The sequence below is a fragment of the Trichomycterus rosablanca genome, chromosome 20 (assembly GCF_030014385.1).
Source record: "Trichomycterus rosablanca isolate fTriRos1 chromosome 20, fTriRos1.hap1, whole genome shotgun sequence".
NCBI lineage: Eukaryota > Metazoa > Chordata > Actinopteri > Siluriformes > Trichomycteridae > Trichomycterus > Trichomycterus rosablanca.
Window position 1 is genome coordinate 14392140 of NC_086007.1, and position 20645 is coordinate 14412784.

General features: G+C 41.8%; 1 protein-coding gene across 1 annotated transcript in view; it reads left to right on the top strand.

Moving 5' to 3' along the window:
* Window positions 1-20645, top strand: part of pitpnm3 (PITPNM family member 3) — a 55536-nt gene that overhangs the window by 19001 nt on the left and 15890 nt on the right. Inside the window, exons 6-12 of the mRNA XM_063016455.1 lie at window positions 4415-4495; window positions 4544-4599; window positions 5930-6084; window positions 6392-6562; window positions 12765-12956; window positions 14153-14301; window positions 15348-15464. Of these exons, the coding sequence (XP_062872525.1) occupies window positions 4415-4495; window positions 4544-4599; window positions 5930-6084; window positions 6392-6562; window positions 12765-12956; window positions 14153-14301; window positions 15348-15464 (921 nt within the window). The remainder of the gene's footprint in view (window positions 1-4414; window positions 4496-4543; window positions 4600-5929; window positions 6085-6391; window positions 6563-12764; window positions 12957-14152; window positions 14302-15347; window positions 15465-20645) is intronic.

The following is a 20645-nucleotide window of genomic DNA, read 5'->3' on the forward strand; positions in this document are numbered from 1 at the left end:
ACGCAGCTGACTCCCGAATCCTCTTCGCCAGGCTCCACGCAGCTGGTTCCTGTTCCCGAGTTGGCGTCTCCCGATGGCGCTCCTGGTCCCACGTCGGCACCCATTGATGGTGCTTCTGAACTCTTGCCGGCGCCCCCCAATGGCGCTTCTGTCCTCAAGTCAGCACCCCCCGATGGTGCTTCTGTCCTCAAGTTGGTGCTCCCCGATGGCGCTTCTGTTCCCGAGTTGGCGCTCCCCGATGGCGCTTCTGTTCCTGAGTTTGCGCCTCCCGATGGCGCTCCTGTTCCCGAGTCGACGCCCATGATGGCACTTCTGCTCTCAGGCCGGCACCTCCAGAGGGTGCTTCTGAACTCTCGTTGGCACCCCAGATGGCGCTTCTGCTCTCAAATCAGCACCTCTCGACGGCGCTTCTGAACTCTTGTTGCTGCCCTCCGACGGCACTCCTGAACTCCCGTCGGCACCCCTAGGTGGTGCTCCTGGCTCCCCGTCAGCGCCCCACGACGGCGCTTCTGTTTCCTTGTTGGTGCCCCCTGATGGCACTTCTGTTCCAGAGTTGGTGCCCCCCGAGAGCGCTTCTGTTTCAGTGTTGGTGCTCCCTGACGGCGCTCCTGTTCCCGAGTTGGCGCCCCCCGATAGCGCTCCTGTCAAGTCAGCAACCCCAGAGGGTGCTTCTGAACCCTCGTTGGCTGGTTTTCTGTCAGCAGCCCATGTTCTGTCGCTTTTGTCGTGCCTGCCTCAAGATATACTAAATGTCTTCAAATTTGCCCCGCAGGGTCCAGGACCTCCTTGTGTTTTTTGTTTTCTAGGCACTCCAGGAGGAGTGCCTTTAAGGGGGGGTTATGTAACACTGAAAGCCTCTGTGTGCTCTGGTGCTCCTGAAGTGCCACGCCCTAGCTCATGATTGGTTCCCCTGAACTGATTAGCTCCAGCTGCTCTCCATAAAAGAGGAAAGCTGGAGGACTCATTGGGAACTATTTTGGTTTGTCTTCTGTTCATGACTCTGTTGGACTTTGTTTGCTCTGTTTCCTCTGTTTCCTCTGTTTCCTTGTGCCATGTGCCATGTTCCTTGTTTCTGGGTATGTTGTGTTTCTGTTCATGTTTAGTTTGCCTTAGTTAGCTTTGTTAGCCACATTTAGCCTTAGTTAGCCATTTAGCCTTTGTTAGCTGTGTTTAGTTTTGTTTGGTATTGTATGTTCTGGTTTTGTCTTGTTATTAATAAATATCCTTTGTTTTCATATACACCTCTGCGTGTGTGTCCACCCCTATTGTCCTGTCCTTAGCCCCCTGTTACAGTACCACTGTATTTTAGGCTTTTATGTAAAATAATGGGGTTGTTTTCACTTATACATTGAAAATAACACAAATATAATAAAAAAAAAAAACACAAATACAATTGAAAACAGTTAGTAATTAATAAAAAATACAATAAAACCTGCCCCTTTACTTCTTTATTGTTTCATTATGCTTCCTAATCGTGGAGATGCTTGATCTTGGAATACCGCATTCCGTTCAGTAAAGGCACATTCACATGAGAAACAGCACAATAGCTTTTGCGCTGGCTATTTCCTAAGGAGTGTCCCAGTGCACAAAGCTAACTGTGACTTATTGTACTAACACAACAAGCGAGGAATTTCATTAGTGGAGAAAACTTACAAGCAGTAATTATTTAGAGAGGTTTAGTGTTTCTGTGTCGTTCTTTTGATACATTAAGTCACGTTAAGCTTTTTTTAACGATAAGCATTTTAGACTCTCTCAAAAAAGCTGATTATTACAATTTCTCAGCACCCCAAGCTACAACACAAGTTAAAAGTAAAACAGGAAAAAAACAGCTAAACACAGATACATGTGAATTCTTTCAGAGTGAATTTGACGTTTATTTCACACAAATGCAGATTCGTGTTATATGCGCACTTTGATCACAATTTACCACACAGCTCAAGCGTAATGCTGAACAAAGCGGCTATACTTAGTATAATAGTTTTCCTTACTATATAGAATTGTTCCTTTTTTTCATTTCATTTTTATTTTTACTACAGCTTTATCCTGGTCAGGCTTGTGGTGGGTTTGGTTTCCTCAGAAACACTAGACTGGACAGGGCTTTGTTCCCCCCACTGAAATACCCAATCATGTTTGTGTAGTCGTCCGAGTTTGTGTAGCACATGCTGAGATTTGAACCAGTATCTTGGCAGTGGTGGCCTAGCATAATAGACTGCTACACCACCCGAGAACAGGAACTGTTTATATCTTTGCAGATATACAGTGTATCACAGAAGTGAGTACACCCCTCACATTTCTGCAAATATTTTATTATATCTTTTCATGGGACAACACTATAGAAATAAAACTTGGATATAACTTAGAGTAGTCAGTGTACAACTTGTATAGCAGTGTAGATTTACTGTCTTCTGAAAATAACTCAACACACAGCCATTAATGTCTAAATGGCTGGCAACATAAGTGAGTACACCCCACAGTGAACATGTCCAAATTGTGCCCAAAGTGTCAATATTTTGTGTGACCACCATTATTATCCAGCACTGCCTTAACCCTCCTGGGCATGGAATTCACCAGAGCTGCACAGGTTGCTACTGGAATCCTCTTCCACTCCTCCATGATGACATCACGGAGCTGGTGGATGTTAGACACCTTGAACTCCTCCACCTTCCACTTGAGGATGCGCCACAGGTGCTCAATTGGGTTTAGTCCATCACCTTTACCTTCAGCTTCCTCAGCAAGGCAGTTGTCATCTTGGAGGTTGTGTTTGGGGTCGTTATCCAGTTTTCGAAGGGAGGGGATCATGCTCTGTTTCAGAATGCCACAGTACATGTTGGAATTCATGTTTCCCTCAATGAACTGCAACTCCCCAGTGCCAGCAACACTCATGCAGCCCAAGACCATGATGCTACCACCACCATGCTTGACTGTAGGCAAGATACAGTTGTCTTGGTACTTCTCACCAGGGCACCGCCACACATGCTGGACACCATCTGAGCCAAACAAGTTTATCTTGGTCTCGTCAGACCACAGGGCATTCCAGTAATCCATGTTCTTGGACTGCTTGTCTTCAGCAAACTGTTTGCAGGCTTTCTTGTGCGTCAGCTTCCTTCTGGGATGACGACCATGCAGACCGAGTTGATGCAGTGTGCGGCGTATGGTCTGAGCACTGACAGGCTGACCTCCCACGTCTTCAACCTCTGCAGCAATGCTGGCAGCACTCATGTGTCTATTTTTTAAAGCCAACCTCTGGATAGGACGCCGAACACGTGGACTCAACTTCTTTGGTCGACCCTGGCGAAGCCTGTTCCGAGTGGAACCTGTCCTGGAAAACCGCTGTATGACCTTGGCCACCATGCATCTTCTTATAGCCCAGGCCATCTTTGTGGAGAGCAACAATTCTATTTCTCACATCCTCAGAGAGTTCTTTGCCATGAGGTGCCATGTTGAATATCCAGTGGCCAGTATGAGAGAATTGTACCCAAAACACCAAATTTAACAGCCCTGCTCCCCATTTACACCTGGGACCTTGACACATGACACCAGGGAGGGACAACGACACATTTGGGCACAATTTGGACATGTTCACTGTGGGGTGTACTCACTTATGTTGCCAGCTATTTAGACATTAATGGCTGTGTGTTGAGTTATTTTCAGAAGACAGTAAATCTACACTGCTATACAAGCTGTACACTGACTACTCTAAGTTATATCCAAGTTTCATGTCTATAGTGTTGTCCCATGAAAAGATATAATGAAATATTTGCAGAAATGTGAGGGGTGTACTCACTTTTGTGATACACTGTACACCGATTAGGCATAACATTATGATCACCTTCCTAATATTGTGTTGGTCCCCCTTTTGCTGCCAAAACAGCCCTGCAACTGTGATGCACTATGTATTGTGACACTTTTCTATAAGAACCAGCATTAACTTCTTGAGCTACAGTAGCTCGTCTGTTGGATTGGACCACACAGGCCAGCCTTTGCTCCCCATGTGCATCAATGAGCCTTGGCTGCCCATGACCCTGTCACTGGTTTACCACTGTTCCTTCCTTGGACCACTTTTGATGGATACTGACCACTGCAGACTGGAAACACCCCACAAGAGCTGCAGTTTTGGAGATGCTCTGACCCAGTAGTTTAGCCATCACAATTTGGCCCTTGTCAAACTCGCTCAAATCCTTAAAATGTTCACTTGCTGCCTAATATATCCCACCCACTAACAGGTGCCGTGATGAAGAGATAATCAGTGTTATTTTCTTCACCTGTCAGTGGTCATAATGTTATGCCTGGTCGGTGTAAATGTATAGTATTTCAGATTTATTATTTATTATAAGGTGTCATTGTTTTTTAAATGAACTGGATTATTGTATGTACTGCAATGCTGATGCTTTTTTAATACTCACTTTATCTTCAGGACAACACGGGGTATCTGAGAGAGACAGACTCAAGTTTAAGTTCTAGCAAGCGACTCAGCAAAAGCAATATTGACATCTCGGTGCCCGGTGGGAATCGTCCACGGAATAAACGGCTCATTCGCAAACAGAGTGACTCGTGTGACATAGACTCTTCAAACAGCCAGCATCATTCATTTTTTAGCAGGTACTTTTTATAGATTCCACTCACGCCATGATGAGCCCTGAACGTTCATCAAATATTGTGACCTATTAAATACATTCAATTTTTTAGCATATTTATTTAACTATTTGGCTCAGGTCCATGCATTACATTGATAGGACAGAGCATAATGGTACTGTTTGATTCGGGCTGCAATACAAATGAATTGTCAGCCTGCTTTACCCTGTAATTTATCAGTGTTTGCTATAAAAGGATGAAGCCCATCTTCCTTTTTAGTCTGCTAGAAATAGTTTTATTATGTGTGGATGCTATTACTTTGAAAAGCTATGATGTGTGTGGGTGCCACAATAAGACCTGGGATTGATTTGTGTCCTTGGTCACTGTCTGTTACCAAAGATTTTTTAAGGCTATTTAAGGCATTTAAAATGATTTATATACATCGATCAGCCATAACATTAAAACCACCTCCTTGTTTCTACACTCACTGTTCATTTTATTAGCTTCACTTACCATATGGAAGCACTTTGTCATTCTACAATAACTGACTTTAGTCCATCTGTTTCTCTACAAAATTTTTAAGCCTGCTATTACCCCGTTTTTCAGTGGTCAGAACCCCCACAGAGCAGGTATTATTTAGGCGGTGGATCATTCTCAGCGATGCAGTGACACTGACATGGTGGTGGTGTGTTAGTGTGTTTTGTGCTGGTATGAGTGGATCAGACACAGCAGCGCTGCTGGAGTTTTTAAATACCGTGTCCACTCACTGTCCACTCTATTAGACACTCCTACTTAGTTGGTCCACCTTGTAGATGTAATGCCAGAGACGATCGCTCATCTATTGCTGCTGTCTGAGTTGGTCAACTTTGAGATCTTCATCAGTGGTCACAAGAGGCTGCCCACAAAGCGCTGTTGGCTGGATATTTTTGGTTGGTGGACTATTCTCAGTCCAGCAGTGACAGTGAGGTGTTTAAAAACTCCATCAGCACTGCTGTGTCTTATCCACTCAAACCAGCACAACACACACTAACACACCACCACCATGTCAGTGTCACTGCAGTGCTGAGAATGATCCACCACCCAAATAATTCCTACTCTGTAATGGTCCTGGGAGAGTCCTGAGCATTAAAGAACAGCATGAAAGGGAGCTAACAAAGCATGCAGAGAAACAGATGAGCTACAGTCAGTAATTGTAGAACTACAAAGTGCTTCTATATGGTAAGTGGGGCTGATAAAATGGACAGTGTATAAATTACACACTTTGTTATTAGGACTAATATAATAGTTGTTTTCCTAAATATTTTTTTTGTTCATGCATAAACCATTGATGTGTTCATATATGTGTTTGTGTGTGTAGTGTAATCCAGGATGGAGTAGACCTAAGCTCTGAAGGCATCAGTCCAATGTTGAATCCAGACTGTTTTGACTTCGAGGTTTCTGAGTGTTTCCTGCTCGGTAGTCCACTTGGACTGGTGTTAGCCATGAGACACACTGTACTTCCTTCAGTACAGAGTGAGTCTTAAACTAAAACCCTCCATGCAAACCTATGACTGCATAGCATTTTATTTTGTTCACATATTTCATTTATATGGAAATTTGTAGCATAATTTTCACTGTGTTGTCTTCTACATGGACTGCTTACTTCTCCTCGGCAGGCTGTCTACAATTCCAGCAGAGTGAACTGTGTTGCTTACACCAAATTACAGATTCAGTCACCTATCAGTTTTCACCACTTTACTTTATATGAAACAGCATTTCACATTTTATAGTACTATTATATAGTATATAGTAATATTTTCTTCTGGTCTCTTTTTGTCAGTGACTCAACTGCGGCCTGCCTGCTCTCAGATCTTCAATCTGTTTTACCCATCTGACCCCTCAGCATCCAGACTGGAGCCCCTCCTGAATTCTTACTTTCACAGACTTCCGCCGTTTCCTGTGCCTCGATACCAGCGTTACCCACTAGGCGATGGCCGATCCACCCTAATCGGTGAGGATGAAATGATGGCCCACTTCACACACACTTTTTGAACCGGTTCCGCGTGTTTCCACCGAAAAAGGGGTTCCAGACAGTGAACTAGCGTTCTAATCTGGCACCACAGAATACTTGGTTTTTCAGCACGAACCGTGACGTCTTCTGTGGACGTGTCACAGTATAGAGGTTTGGGTGCTTTCATGTGAGAAGCTGCAAAACCGCTGTGCTGTTGTCTCATATGGATCTTGACGCTGAACTTCCATTTTTTAAGTTCACCTGATTGAATTCTGAGCCAGTTTGCCGCTGATATTTTCAAAGCGCCTCAAAAGAGATGAACTGTGTGATATGAGGTGACCAAGAACATATGAAGAACGATTAACGTGAAAAATAAAGCGTAACGTGGCTTGTTGTACTAAAACAACTAGCGATAAATTTGGGCAGTACAGAGCACTTATAACCAGTAATAACGGGGAGAAATTTAGAGTTACTATGTCATACTTCAGTACATTCAGACACGTTACGCTTTTTTTACGCTAAGCTTTTTCGACTCTGATTCTCAAAACCCCGAGCTGCATAACCACACGTAAATCCACACGTAAATACGTAAATACAGCTAAACACAGATACATGTATTGTATTTTAGACTGTGTTTAATGGTTATTTCACACAAATGCATGTTCTTGACGTGGAACTTTAGTGAGGTTTCACCGCACCACTCAAGCCGAGCGATCAGTAAAGCGGCTATTTGCGTTGAGGGTCGTGGTGAGAGCGAAGCATGAAACACGTCTACGTCTTCTTATCAGCAATAATTAAGCGATGCTTTTTGCATAAAAACAAACATCTGTATCAACAGCACAAATGCTCGCAGGTAATCTACACGCTCCGCCATCATGTTGCTACTCTTTACTTCCGTTGTGTAACACCCACCATTGACTTGGTTCTCAAAAACTGGTGGAAACGCGGGTCGGTTTTCTAAAAAACACCAAGGTTCAAAGAAACCTGAACAGAACGTAAGAGTTCTTTTGGTGGAAAAATGCTATCAGAGTATCAAATAATGGAAGTGTTACAATGTATAGCAATTTTAAAATGTAACTATGCATATTTTTAACCATTCATATTTTATGATTGACAGGTAAATTAGACATCCAATCTGTAATTTCATGCCCATCACAATTACATTTACGGAATGTAGCAGACGCCTTTTATCCAAAGCGATTTACAGTTGTGACAGTATACAATCTAAGCAATTAAGGGCCAAAGAGTGGCACTGGACCAGTACCTTAATCACTAGGCTACAGCTGCCCTGATTACAATTAATGTAATCTATACAAACTGGTCATGTAACAACTCTTCTGGGGTGTGTTTCCCAAAACGTTTGTAATGCTAAGTACTTCGTAACCTCATATTAAGAACATTCTTAAATTTACCAGTGTTTCCCGTAACCCTCTGTTCGTAGCTTACTAAAAAAACGATAAATTCAGCCAATTTGCTTAAAAAAAATCTTACAGACGCACTGGTTCTATACACAGCAACATTACCTTTGTATATATACTGTATATATATATATATATATATATATATATATATATATATATATATATATATACTGTATATATATACTGTATATATACTGTATATTCATATACTGTACATATTCATTCAAATTTGACTTTAAAAATATGCAATGTTCTATTTCAGTGTTTACATCATTTTATTCACTTGAAAAAAATAATTTTGTTTTATTGAAGTACATGAGATCAGTTGTTGATGTACACATCTAAATGAAATAAATTAAATGCTTGTTCAGAGGGCAGTATAACTTCCAAATAAATAGATGGCATTGGTTAGCTATAACTCTGCCATTGAAAGCTGCATGGCCATGAAGTCCTGTTGATCTGGACTGTGCAGAGGAAGCCCAGGAGATGACCCAGGACTGCTGCAAAGTGAAGGTTGCACAGGGGTTGCAGGCCGAGGTGGGGTAGATGGGAACTTTAAACATACATCTACTCCCCCAGATATCCCTTCAGTCGCTGTTGGGCCTATTATTCTCAGTGTTGCTTTTTCTTCTACAGTAAGGCTTGTTGCAGATAACTGACCTCCACCTGTCTTAGCCCTCTATTTCCTAAATTGTGCCCCCATTTGCGCTATAGACTTGCCATGCTTCTGGATTGATGCATGAAAGGTTAGTTGTTTGTTGATTTATAGGGTTGATATGCAGGTATATAGGTAGCGATTGCAAATGTATTGTTGTTATACCACTAATTTAAAGATCTAATGGTAATTATTTTTCAAAAAATGTTCTTAATGAGTTATTTGCTTTTTGTAATATAATAATGAGAAATTATATGATAATCAATGATTCAGTTTTCGACTGGTGGTGCCTTTTCAGAGGCATTTTTAATGGCTTGTTCATTGTTCCTCTAATTTTTTCTCTCTCAGTTTCGAAAGCTCTTTTGTTGGCATGCTTGCATTTCTCTAAAAACATGTGGTGCTGGGCTGCTTGGTCCAGTTTGTTTTTTTGCTGGTGTGCGATGCCAGCATTCTGTTTAGTTCTGTAAATTCCCAGGGAGAGCAGCTTGCTCCATATGTGGTGTGACATCCCTTTTTCTGAGCGTACTCCAACTGTAAATCCACATTATGTACTGGTGCATCTGTTTCTGGGGTTAGGGTGCTGTTTGTGCATTGCTGGAACCCACAGGTTTGGAAGGTTCCATTTCTTTCTTTTTTTCTGAGAGCTGGCTTGTCACAGACTGCCAGAACAGCCTGGTATATTGTGAAATCCAGTTTTCAGTTCTGTGCTATCCCTGTTCTATTCACTTTCTCTGTTGCAGGCTGCTGATGTTTTGTGTATTTTATTTGTTACATTGTTTGGAGACCCAGTATTATTCTACCTCGATTATATGGTGAATTTTTTTTATTTTTGCCAATGTGTGGGTATTTACGTCCAGCCCCATTACAACTACTAATAATTTGTCCAAAATGAAAAAGCTCCACGAAAAAAAAGTCAAAAAATGCCAGCACACAAGCCGGCGGAAACATAATATACCAAGCTTGCGGCTTGTTTAGGTGTCAGTGGGAAACATACACCATACAATGCAAAGCCAGTGAACCAGCAGGCAGAAGCCCAACAGAGCTGGTAATTTAAAAGATCTTCCAGGTGCGTTACCGCTGAGAGTTCAAAACCTCTCCTGTGTGCTCTTAGGAGATTTTTAGAATCCAGCTTGAGCCTGAATGGTATAAAAATAGAATTAAATAAATATTGAATAATCTTAAATTAAGGAAAAAAAGGAACATAATGTTTAGGATACTTCATAATTTAATGGGCTTACTTTACCACCACAAAAATGTATGTCACTCTATGTACATTTTTGACAAAGATGATTTTGTCATATTGTATTATACACTAATCAGCCATAACATTAAAACCACCTCCTTGTTTCTACACTCACTGTCCATTTTATCAGCTCCACTTACCATATAGAAGCACTTTGTAGTTCTACAATTACTGAATGTAATCCATCTGTTTCTCTGTATGCTTTGTTAGCCCCCTTTTATGTTGTTCTTCAATGGTCTGGACTCTCCCAGGACCACTACAGAGCAGATATTATTTAGGTGGTGGATCATTCTCAGCACTCCAGTGACACTGACATGGTGGTGGTGTGTTAGTGTGTGTTGTGCTGGTATGAGTGGATAAGACACAGTTTTTAAACACATCAATGTCACTGCTGGACTGAGAATAGTCCACCAACCAAAAACATCCAGCCAACAGCGGCCCTTGGGCAGCATCCTGTGACCACTGATGAAGGTCTAGAAGGTGACCAACTCAAACAGCAGCAATAGGTGAGCAATCGTCTCTGATTTTACATCTACAAAGTGGACCAACTAAGTAGGAGTGTGACAGTGAGTGAACACGGTATTTAAAAACTCCAGCAGCGCTGCCGTGTCTGATCCACTCCTACCAGCACAACACACACTAACACACCACCACCTTGTCAGTGTCACTGCAATAATACCTGCTCTGTGGTGGTCCTGTGGGGGTCCTGACCATTGAAGAACAGGGTGAAAGCAGGCTAAAAAAACTATGCAGAGAAATAGATGGACTACAGCCAGTAATTGTAGAACTACAAAGTGCTTTTATATGGTGGATCTGATAAAATGGACAGTGAGTGTAGAAACAAGGAGGTGGTTTTAATGCTATGGCTGATCGCTGTAAAAACACACAGTATTCTTCTAGAAGTCAATAGGTGTATAAATGGTTTTTTCATTGTGTCACAGAAAAAGTACTGCCATGAAACACATCTCTTATGATTTTATGTAAACTTCTGGTTTTTAACAGTTTACATTGTAACAGAAACCTTAACTTATATACATCATTAAGACTTGACCCTTATTAACACTTTAGTTTTGTGATTATTTAGATCCAAATAAAGATAAAGCATAGCCTTCAAAACGTTTAAGTGGATGACAAAAAGAAGGTTACAGTTATGAAGATATGTATCAGCATACAAATACTTAACCCCCACTCAAAACACACACACACACACACACACACACACTCACTCATTTAGGTTTAATGCAGTAATTAATTACTGCAGCCACATGTAGTGGCTCTAATGCTGCCTCCCATGAGTATGCTAGTTTCATCATTACCATCAACACAGAGCCGTTCTGCAGGCCTTTAAATGAGATTAATGTCTCCATAACCCAGGAATAGCTGCCCCTGTTTGCTTGTTAATGGTCTTCTGGATGTTCTCATTAACATGGTTCACACTGGTCCCATGCAGAGGCTAAGCTCATTTTAGACAGATAAATAATATGAAAACTGTAAATGCAAGACAGGTATTAAACTGTTGTTTGAGAGAACCATCTTAGTTCTTTGTGATTTTAGAACCCATGAGACTAAAAGCTGATGTTTTCTTTCACCTACAGGTAAGCAATCTAGAGGGTGGCAATCAGCAGTAATGTGTGCTTTGTTTCTTTGTCCTCCCTTATGCCAAGTTCACACTACACGACTTTGCAAGTCGTCAAGTCGCTGTACAGTTCACACTACAAAGCTGGATCTCTTGTAATCGGGAGTCTTTCAAGTCGGTGTGGCTTTCACACTACACGACTGATCGGCGATAGGGGGTTTCACACTACACCATCTTTCACCAACTGGAATCGCAGGCGAGCTTCTCTGGTCTCCCAAACTACGTTCTGTCACGGAAACAAACGCGAGAAGTGACGACAGGTTTAATAATATCACATCCAAAAATGTACGTCAACATGTAGCGAGTGATTAAAGTTTGTGCGCTGATGTGCAGCGTAAAATCAAGAAGAAAAAATAATGAATCTGAGTGGATTTGGCTACGTAAACAGCATGGATTGTTCTATAGTGAGTTGGAGGTTAATAAATATTTTTGCAATGCAACGTTGGTGTTATATTTTGTAAAGAACGATCAGGTCAGAAATACTGTAAAACTTGTGTGCTGATGTATTCTGATATAAACTATATTATGTCCCTGTCCCACCTTTTTACAACTCCTCCCCTGCATTTCCCCTCACCCCGTATCTTGCGTTCTCACTGGCTGTTCGACATAGCACTCATTGCCAGTTGGGCAACTCAGATTAGGATATCTGACATGCTAGAAATCTCGCCGCTCGGATCGAGTTGTTAAGTAGTTCACACATAGCGATTGAGAGCCGAGTTTCGATCGCATAGTGAACGCCGAGTTGCTCCCAAACCGGCAAATCTAGCGCCGACCAGTCAGCGAGCGAAAATCAGGGCAAAAGTCATGTAGTGTGAACTAGGCATTAGCTAGACCACCACTAAATTTCTTCATGCCGTACTATGTTTGATGGGAGTTTTGTTCTACAAACCCTGTTTTTGGAAAAGCTAGGGCATTTTTAAAATGCAAAAAAAACAAGAATCAGTAATTTGTTAATTCTCATAAACTGTTATTTAACTGTTTCTGTAAAAAAACAATGATCAGTAATGATTTGTAAAAAAAAAAAAGAGCAGTAAAAACTTATCAGTTAAATGAACATTTAAGAAAGTTAATGAATCACAGTTGTTTCTTTTTACTGTGTGTTAAAAAACTTTTCTTGGAAGGTCCCAAAGTCCCAATGGGGTTTGTAATTATATATGGATGAGTGACCATAGACAAATATCTACATTAGTAAAGTAATGATCATGAACATTTTATGTAACACATAATTTCACATCTCTTTTTTCCAGCTGATGGCATCCACAGTCACCCTGATGTGTTTCTAGATAAAGAAACTGGAACCCCCTCTTCCCCATGTGTAGCTGGTACAGATGGGGAAGTGAAGCAGGTAGTTAGTGAGGGCCGGAAAGGAAGTGTGACCAGCACAGACAGTCAAGCATCTGGTTGTTGGGAGAGCAAGCTTAGCTGCACTGTTGCCAACAGTGAGTATATGGAACCAGTCCACCCACACACCCACAAACAATAAGAACACAACTGAGGTGTTTATTCACAAATTTAAAATAATTATTATATAGAGGAACAGTGTATGATAGACTGTACACTATATGGTCATGGGCATGTAGGCGTCTAAAAATAAACTTGTTGGACATCATATTCCAAAACTATTTGGTGCTGAGGTCAGGTCTCTGGATTTCCCAAACACTAAACTCATCAAACCATGCCCTTATGGACCTCACACTGTGCATTGTCATTCAAGAACAGGAAAGACCCTTACCCATGCTGTTGCCAACTATTTACAGCTTATTATTTATTTTGGGTGTGGTGAAACATCTATATATACACTGATCAGCCATAACATTAAAACCATCTCCTTGTTTCTACACTCACTGTCCATTTTATCAGCACTTTGTAGTTCTACAATTACTGACTGTAGTCCATCTATTTCTCTACATACTGTTTTAACCTACTTTTACTCTGTTCTTCAATGGTCAGGACCCCCACAGGACCACCACAGAGCAGGTATAATTTAGGTGGTGGATGATTCTCAGCACTGCAGTGACAATGACACTATTAGACACTCCTACCTAGTTGGTCCACCTTGTAGATGTAAAGTCAGAGACGATCGCTGATCTATTGCTGCTGTTTGTGTTGGTCATCTTCTAGACCTTCATCAGTGGTCACAGGTTGCTGCCCATGGGGCGCTGTTGGCTGGATATTTTTGGTTGGTGGACTATTCTCAGTCCAGCAGTGACAGTGAGGTGTTTAAAAACTACAGCAGTGCTGCTGGGTCTTATCCACTCATACCAGAACAACACACACTAACACACCACCACCATGTCAGTGTCTCTGCAGTACTGAGAATGATCCACCACCTAAATAATACCTACTCTGTGGTGGTCCTGGGACCAAAGTTCTGACCATTGAAGAACAGCATGAAAAGGGGCTAACAAAGCATGCAGAGAAACAGATGGACTACTTTCAGTAATTGTAGAACTACAAAGTGCTTCTATATGGTAAGTGGAGCTGATAAAATGGACAGTGGGTGTAAAAACAAAGAAGATGGTTTTAATGTTATGGCTGATCAGTGTATAAACACATTATGCAATACTATTACACCTCTACCCAGTTTGAGTCAGTGTGTATGTGTGTATGTGTGTGTGTGTGTGTGTGATTTCAGTCACAAGTAGCTGGTGGGGCTCCAAACGGTTAGACTATGCATTGTATTGTCCTGATGTCCTAACAGCATTTCCCACTGTGGCTCTGCCTCATCTGTTCCATGCGTCCTACTGGGAGTCCACTGATGTGGTGGCCTTTCTTCTCAGACAGGTAACAAACAAAACTAAAATGTTATGTCTGAATATTATGACTGAGTTTACATCAATACATCAATAATCTTGATGCCTACAGTTGTAATGCACACTGATTAGGTAAGTTTTTACAGAGGAATTTTACTGAGCACTCTGAGCTTATTAAGCTACTATGTAGCAGATCTGGCTTTCAAAGCAAGTCAATGAACATTGTGTTTACACATGCTTCTATACAGCAGTTTTCAAAACCTTTAGTTTAGTTTCTTTCGTTTAAGTACATGGATTCTTTTGTCTGCCCAAATCCATCAGCTGACTTTGTGGACCTGCCCGTGTGCAGGAACATTGACTTTTCGCCCAGATCCTCCAGCTTAGATGGCTGACCTGCCACCTGGTCCCAAGTGTCATCATAAAGCCCTTGTTGGGACCATAGAGTCTCAAAAAAATTCCATTATTTTAGAATACTGCTGATTGGCAGTACTTCACCCAGTCACAGAACCACAGTTAATGATTGACCAAATACAAATTATTAATCAACAAAAAGGTCGTTATTAAGCTAATGCTAATTTGGGGGCGCTCAGGTGATACAGCAGTAAAACACGCTAGCACACCAGAGCTGACACTTCGAACTCATCCAGCTGGGCTGGGCGGCTATATAAACAACGATTGGCTTGTTGTTCATACAGGTTGGGAAAAGCCAGATAGGGACCTCATAACTGGACCCCTGCTGGCTGATTGATGGCGTCTGCACAGAGTGCTGATCAGGGTGTGGCTCTCCATGCACAAAGCTGATCCGCATATAAACTAGCCTCATGCAGGTGAGGCGAGTAAGGAATGGACATGATGCAGTCGGCTACTGGACACGTGTCGGAGGGGGCGTGTCTCGCTCTCCACAGTGTTAATTACTGTAGCAAAAAAGATGCATGATGGATTGGAAAAACAATGGCTTGGTTGCTTGTCTTAAAATGAACACAACCTTGAGTAAATAAAAAAAGGCAGTGTGTGTTTATCTGCTAAGTACTGTAAGTGGGATTACTAATTGCTCATGCATGCTTATATAATCGACAGGTAATGCATTGTGACTGTGTGAAGTCTCAGGAGGCAGACAACTTAGAGTTCACCTCTTTTTCTCCTTCCGGTACAAGAGAGAAATGGCTACGGAGACGTACTCATGTCAAACTAAGGGTAAGCAGCACTTGCAGATACTTTTACGAGTCAGGTATGCCTAATCTTATGACTGAGGGGATGCATCTTTACGTTTAAAAAAACATTGACTTTCATTTCATTGCACGCAATAAGAACCCAATTGCGTGTTTGTTAATGCACATCCATTTCTGCATCTCAGGCCTGCAACACATACCAAAAATAGTTGGAATTAGGGCTGTGCGATATGACTAAAAAACTTATACAACAACCAATGAAGAGAGAGATTGAAATTCCGCCCAAAATCTGAATTCAGAAGCTCTGATTGGTTTATACATTTGATTATACATCTCTTCAACAAATGAACTGAAACAGAGTGAGCAAAACGAATTCATCTTTACCACAGAAAAGAGCACAGCTCCCTGATTCGATTCCAATGAATAATTCATTTGAAAAGAGTCGTTTCTGACTTGTTGATTCAGTGATTCAATTTCCCTGTATGAGTCCACATGCTCATACATGAAGGAAAGCGTTCCGCGCAGAGCTTTTATGCTAAATGTTCTCAAATGGTAATCTGTATATTCTACGCATACTTGATATATCGAATATGGTTATTTTTACCATTGTGTAAAAAGTAATATTGAATATAAAAAGGATACAAAATCTCAATGTACAGGGGTTGGACAAAATAACTGAAACACCTGTCATTTTAGTGTGGGAAGTTTCATGGCTAAATTGGACCAGTCTGGTGGCCAATCTTCATTAATTGCACATTGCACCAGTAAGAGCAGAGTGTGAAGGTTCAATTAGCAGGGTAAGAGCACAGTTTTGCTCAAAATATTGCAATGCACACAACATTATGGGTGACATACCAGAGTTCAAAAGAGGACAAATTGTTGGTGCACGTCTTGCTGGCGCATCTGTGACCAAGACAGCAAGTCTTTGTGATGTATCAAGAGCCACGGTATCCAGGGTAATGTCAGCATACCACCAAGAAGGACAAACCACATCCAACAGGATTAACTGTGGACGCAAGAGGAAGCTGTCTGAAAGGGATGTTCGGGTGCTAACCCGGATTGTATCCAAAAAACATAAAACCACGGCTGCCCAAATCACGGCAGAATTAAATGTGCACCTCAACTCTCCTGTTTCCACCAGAACTGTCCGTCGGGAGCTCCACAGGGTCGATATACACGGCCGGGCTGCTATAGCCAAACCTTTGGTCACTCGTGCCAATGCCAAACGTCGGTTTCAATGGTGCAAGGAGCGCAAATCTTGGGCTGTGGACAATGTGAAACATGTATTGTTCTCTGATGAGTCCACCTTTACTGTTTTCCCCACATCCGGGAGAGTTACGGTGTGGAGAAGCCCCAAAGAAGCGTACCACCCAGACTGTTGCATGCCCAGAGTGAAGCATGGGGGTGGATCAGTGATGGTTTGGGCTGCCATATCATGGCATTCCCTTGGCCCAATACTTGTGCTAGATGGGCGCGTCACTGCCAAGGACTACCGAACCATTCTGGAGGACCATGTGCATCCAATGGCGGTGCCGTGTATCAGGATGACAATGCACCAATACACACAGCAAGACTGGTGAAAGATTGGTTTGATGAACATGAAAGTGAAGTTGAACATCTCCCATGGCCTGCACAGTCACCAGATCTAAATATTATTGAGCCACTTTGGGGTGTTTTGGAGAAGTGAGTCAGGAAACGTTTTCCTCCACCAGCATCACGTAGTGACCTGGCCACTATCCTGCAAGAAGAATGGCTTAAAATCCCTCTGACCACTGTGCAGGACTTGTATATGTCATTTCCAAGACGAATTGATGCTGTATTGGCCGCAAAAGGAGGCCCTACACCATACTAATAAATTATTGTGGTCTAAAACCAGGTGTTTCAGTTATTTTGTCCAACCCCTGTACTTTTCCACATTAATGCTGCCATCACTGCCAAGGACATTGACACAACCCATATCATGACAGACCTTGGCTTTTGGACTTGCTGATAACAATCTGAATGGTCCTTTTTGTCTTTGGTCTAAGGGCACACAATGTTCATTTCTGCCAAAAAAAAAAAAGATCTGGAATACTGATTTGTCTGACCGCAATACACGTTTCCACTGTGTGATGGTCCATCCTAGATGCCTCCGAGCCCAGAGAACTTGATGCCACTTTTGGACATGATAAGCATAAGGCTTCTTTTTTGCACAGTAACGTTTTTAGTGGCATTTGTGCAAGTAACTTGACTGGCCTGAGTCCTGACCTCAACCTGAGAACACCTTTTGGATGAATTAGAGCGGAGACTGCAAATGCTCTTCTGGAAGAATGGTTAAAAATACCCATAAACACACTCCTAAACCTTGTGGAAAACCTCCCCAGAAGAGTTGAAGCTGTTATAGCTGCAAAGGGTGGGTCGACATCATATAGTGGCATTTGTGCAAGTAACTTGACTGGCCTGAGTCCTGACCTCAACCTGAGAACACCTTTTGGATGAATTAGAGCGGAGACTGCAAATGCTCTTCTGGAAGAATGGTTAAAAATACCCATAAACACACTCCTAAACCTTGTGGAAAACCTCCCCAGAAGAGTTGAAGCTGTTATAGCTGCAAAGGGTGGGTCGACATCATATTAAACCCGATGGATTAAGAGTGGGATGTCACTCAAGTTCATATGCGTGTGAAGGCAGACGAGCGAATACTTTTGGCAATATAGTGTACACCCCATTAGTCCCTGTGCAATCACCATTGATCAGCCAGCAGGGGCAATAATTGCAGCAGTTATGGGGATTCCTTATGACCTCCCTACTGTAGACAAGCTCATTACTGTTTTTATAGGTGCTTGGCTGGCCATTAGCAGTACTGAGAATTAAACTAACAAGTTTAAATTGTCAGCACTGGTGGGCTAGTGTGTTCTACTGCTGCACCCTTTGAGCACCTGTTGGGGTTTAGAAAAGATCCATCACCTTGGGGTACTGATGGGGTTTTGAAAGGCTAACTGTCAACCGTGGCAATTAAATTTTTTAACAAGAGTGTGTGTGTTCATTAAAGTCGTTATGACACTAAAGTTGTTATGATAAATTATAAAGTTGTTATGATAAACCATTCTCAGCTGAGAGGCACTTGATGTGCTAGGTCAGAATGTACAGTATAGGATAAGGGGAGTCAGATAACATTGTGTAAGATAATGAATTGACAGTAGACCAGAGGAAGTCCATATTTTGGTGTAAACAAGGACAAGAGAAGTGCTCAGGAACAGGCAGCGGGCCCATGGAAGAGGTGATGAGAAGAAATGGACTGAAACAAAGAAATGGACAAATGGACTATGGGTGTGGTTAAGACTATTTAAGCCCCCACCTGGAGACTTTCGGGGCTGCTCTTCTCAACTTTCCTGATGCTTGTGTGCTAATGGTGGTTGGAGATAGAGCCCCCAGCTGGGAACACACTTTTCATCTCATCTTCTCATCATATTGAATAAATAAGTAACTGTTAGTTGGTGATCTGAGTCTTTTCTTTCATAAAAGAACACAACACACCCTGTGCCTGTTAAAATGGGTGTTTATTATTTTAAAAGAGCATTCACGAAGTTAGGCCCTGATGTTGGACAACTAATTCCAATTTCTCCAAAGGTGTTTGGTGGGGTTGAGGTCAGGGCTTTGTGCAGACTGTTAAAATTTTGAAGGGCTTTTCCTATTTTGTTTCCACAATGTTGGAAGCATATAATTATATAATTCCTTTTTATATATTAGATTTTATGTACTTCTAAGCAATAGGTGTGGCTATACCACTTGAACGCCATGATTAGGAGGAGTGTTCCATATAGTGGCAGCCTAGTGGGTAGAGCTTTGGGCTATCAACTGAAAGGTTGAGAGTTTGAATCCAAGCTCTGCCATGCAGCCACTGTTGGGCCTTTGAGCAAGGCCCTTAACCCGGTCTGCTCCAGGGGCGCTGTACGATGGCTGAACTTGCGCTCTGACCCCAGCTTCCAAACAAGCTGGGATATGCAAAAAAAAGAATTTTGTTATATTGTACATCTGTATATGTATGAATAACAAATAAAGGCATTCTATTATATTCTATATTGAATAACAATGAATAGTGGTAGACTGTTGTTTTTTTCACTGCATGTCTGTCTTATTTTTGTTTGTGCACACATATTAACACTCCCACATGCTTGTTTTTTTATCCGTGCCATACCTGCTGTCTGTTTATCTCATACACATGCAACCCTTGCTTCAGTGGAAGCCTGATGGCATAATTAAGCACCGTGTTCTCACCCACGTCTCTGATGTGTTTGTCTCTTTGCCCTTCAAACAATGAGCTTGCTAACCTTCCACTGTAATTAGTCGTAACACTCTGTGGCTGATCTATTGATAATAATGGTCTCATTTGGTTCTCAGTGTGAGTGAAGCAGGAACAGCCCGGTGTTAAAACTGCTTTCACACTTTCTCACTCACATTACTCTAGTGGCCGTGCAGACGGCAGCTGAGCCCAGGAAGATGAACTAAAAATATCCTGGTCTGAGCTAAAGGCATTATGCTTCTATGTTACAGAAAATGATTAAATAAATAAATGAATGATGTTTTAGAGTAGCATTAATACTGCCATGTCACAGTTATTAAACCCCTACATAACTCAGCTGATTCTAAAACCTACTGCCAGTCTGTATGACCTAAAATTGGCTTATTCATTAGAAATTTAGTAATGACCCTTAATTTGCTATAGCTGTAATGTACAACCCCTAATCAGAAAAAGTTGGGACAGTATGGAAAATGCAAATAATAAAATACACAGTTTCTTACATTTACTTTGACTTATATTTCATTGCAGACAGGATGAACCTGAGATATTTCATGTTTTGTCTGCTTAACTTCATTTCATTTATTAATAAACATCCTGATAAACAGACCCTGGCTTTTGGACTTGTTGCTGATAACAGTCTGGATGGTCCTTTTCATCTTTGGTCCAGAGCACACAGTGTAAATTTTTTTCCAAAAAAGACCTGGAATGCTGATTCATCTGACCACAATACATGTTTCCACTGTGACTGTGTGATGGTCCATCCTAGATGCCTCAGAGCCCAGAGAAGTCGACGCCGCTTCTGGACATGGTTAACATAAGGCTTCTTTTTTTGCACAGTAAAGTTTTAAGTGGCATTTGTGCATGTAACTCCAGATTGTAGTGCAAAGGTTTGCCAAAGTAATCCTTTGCCCATGTGGATCAAAG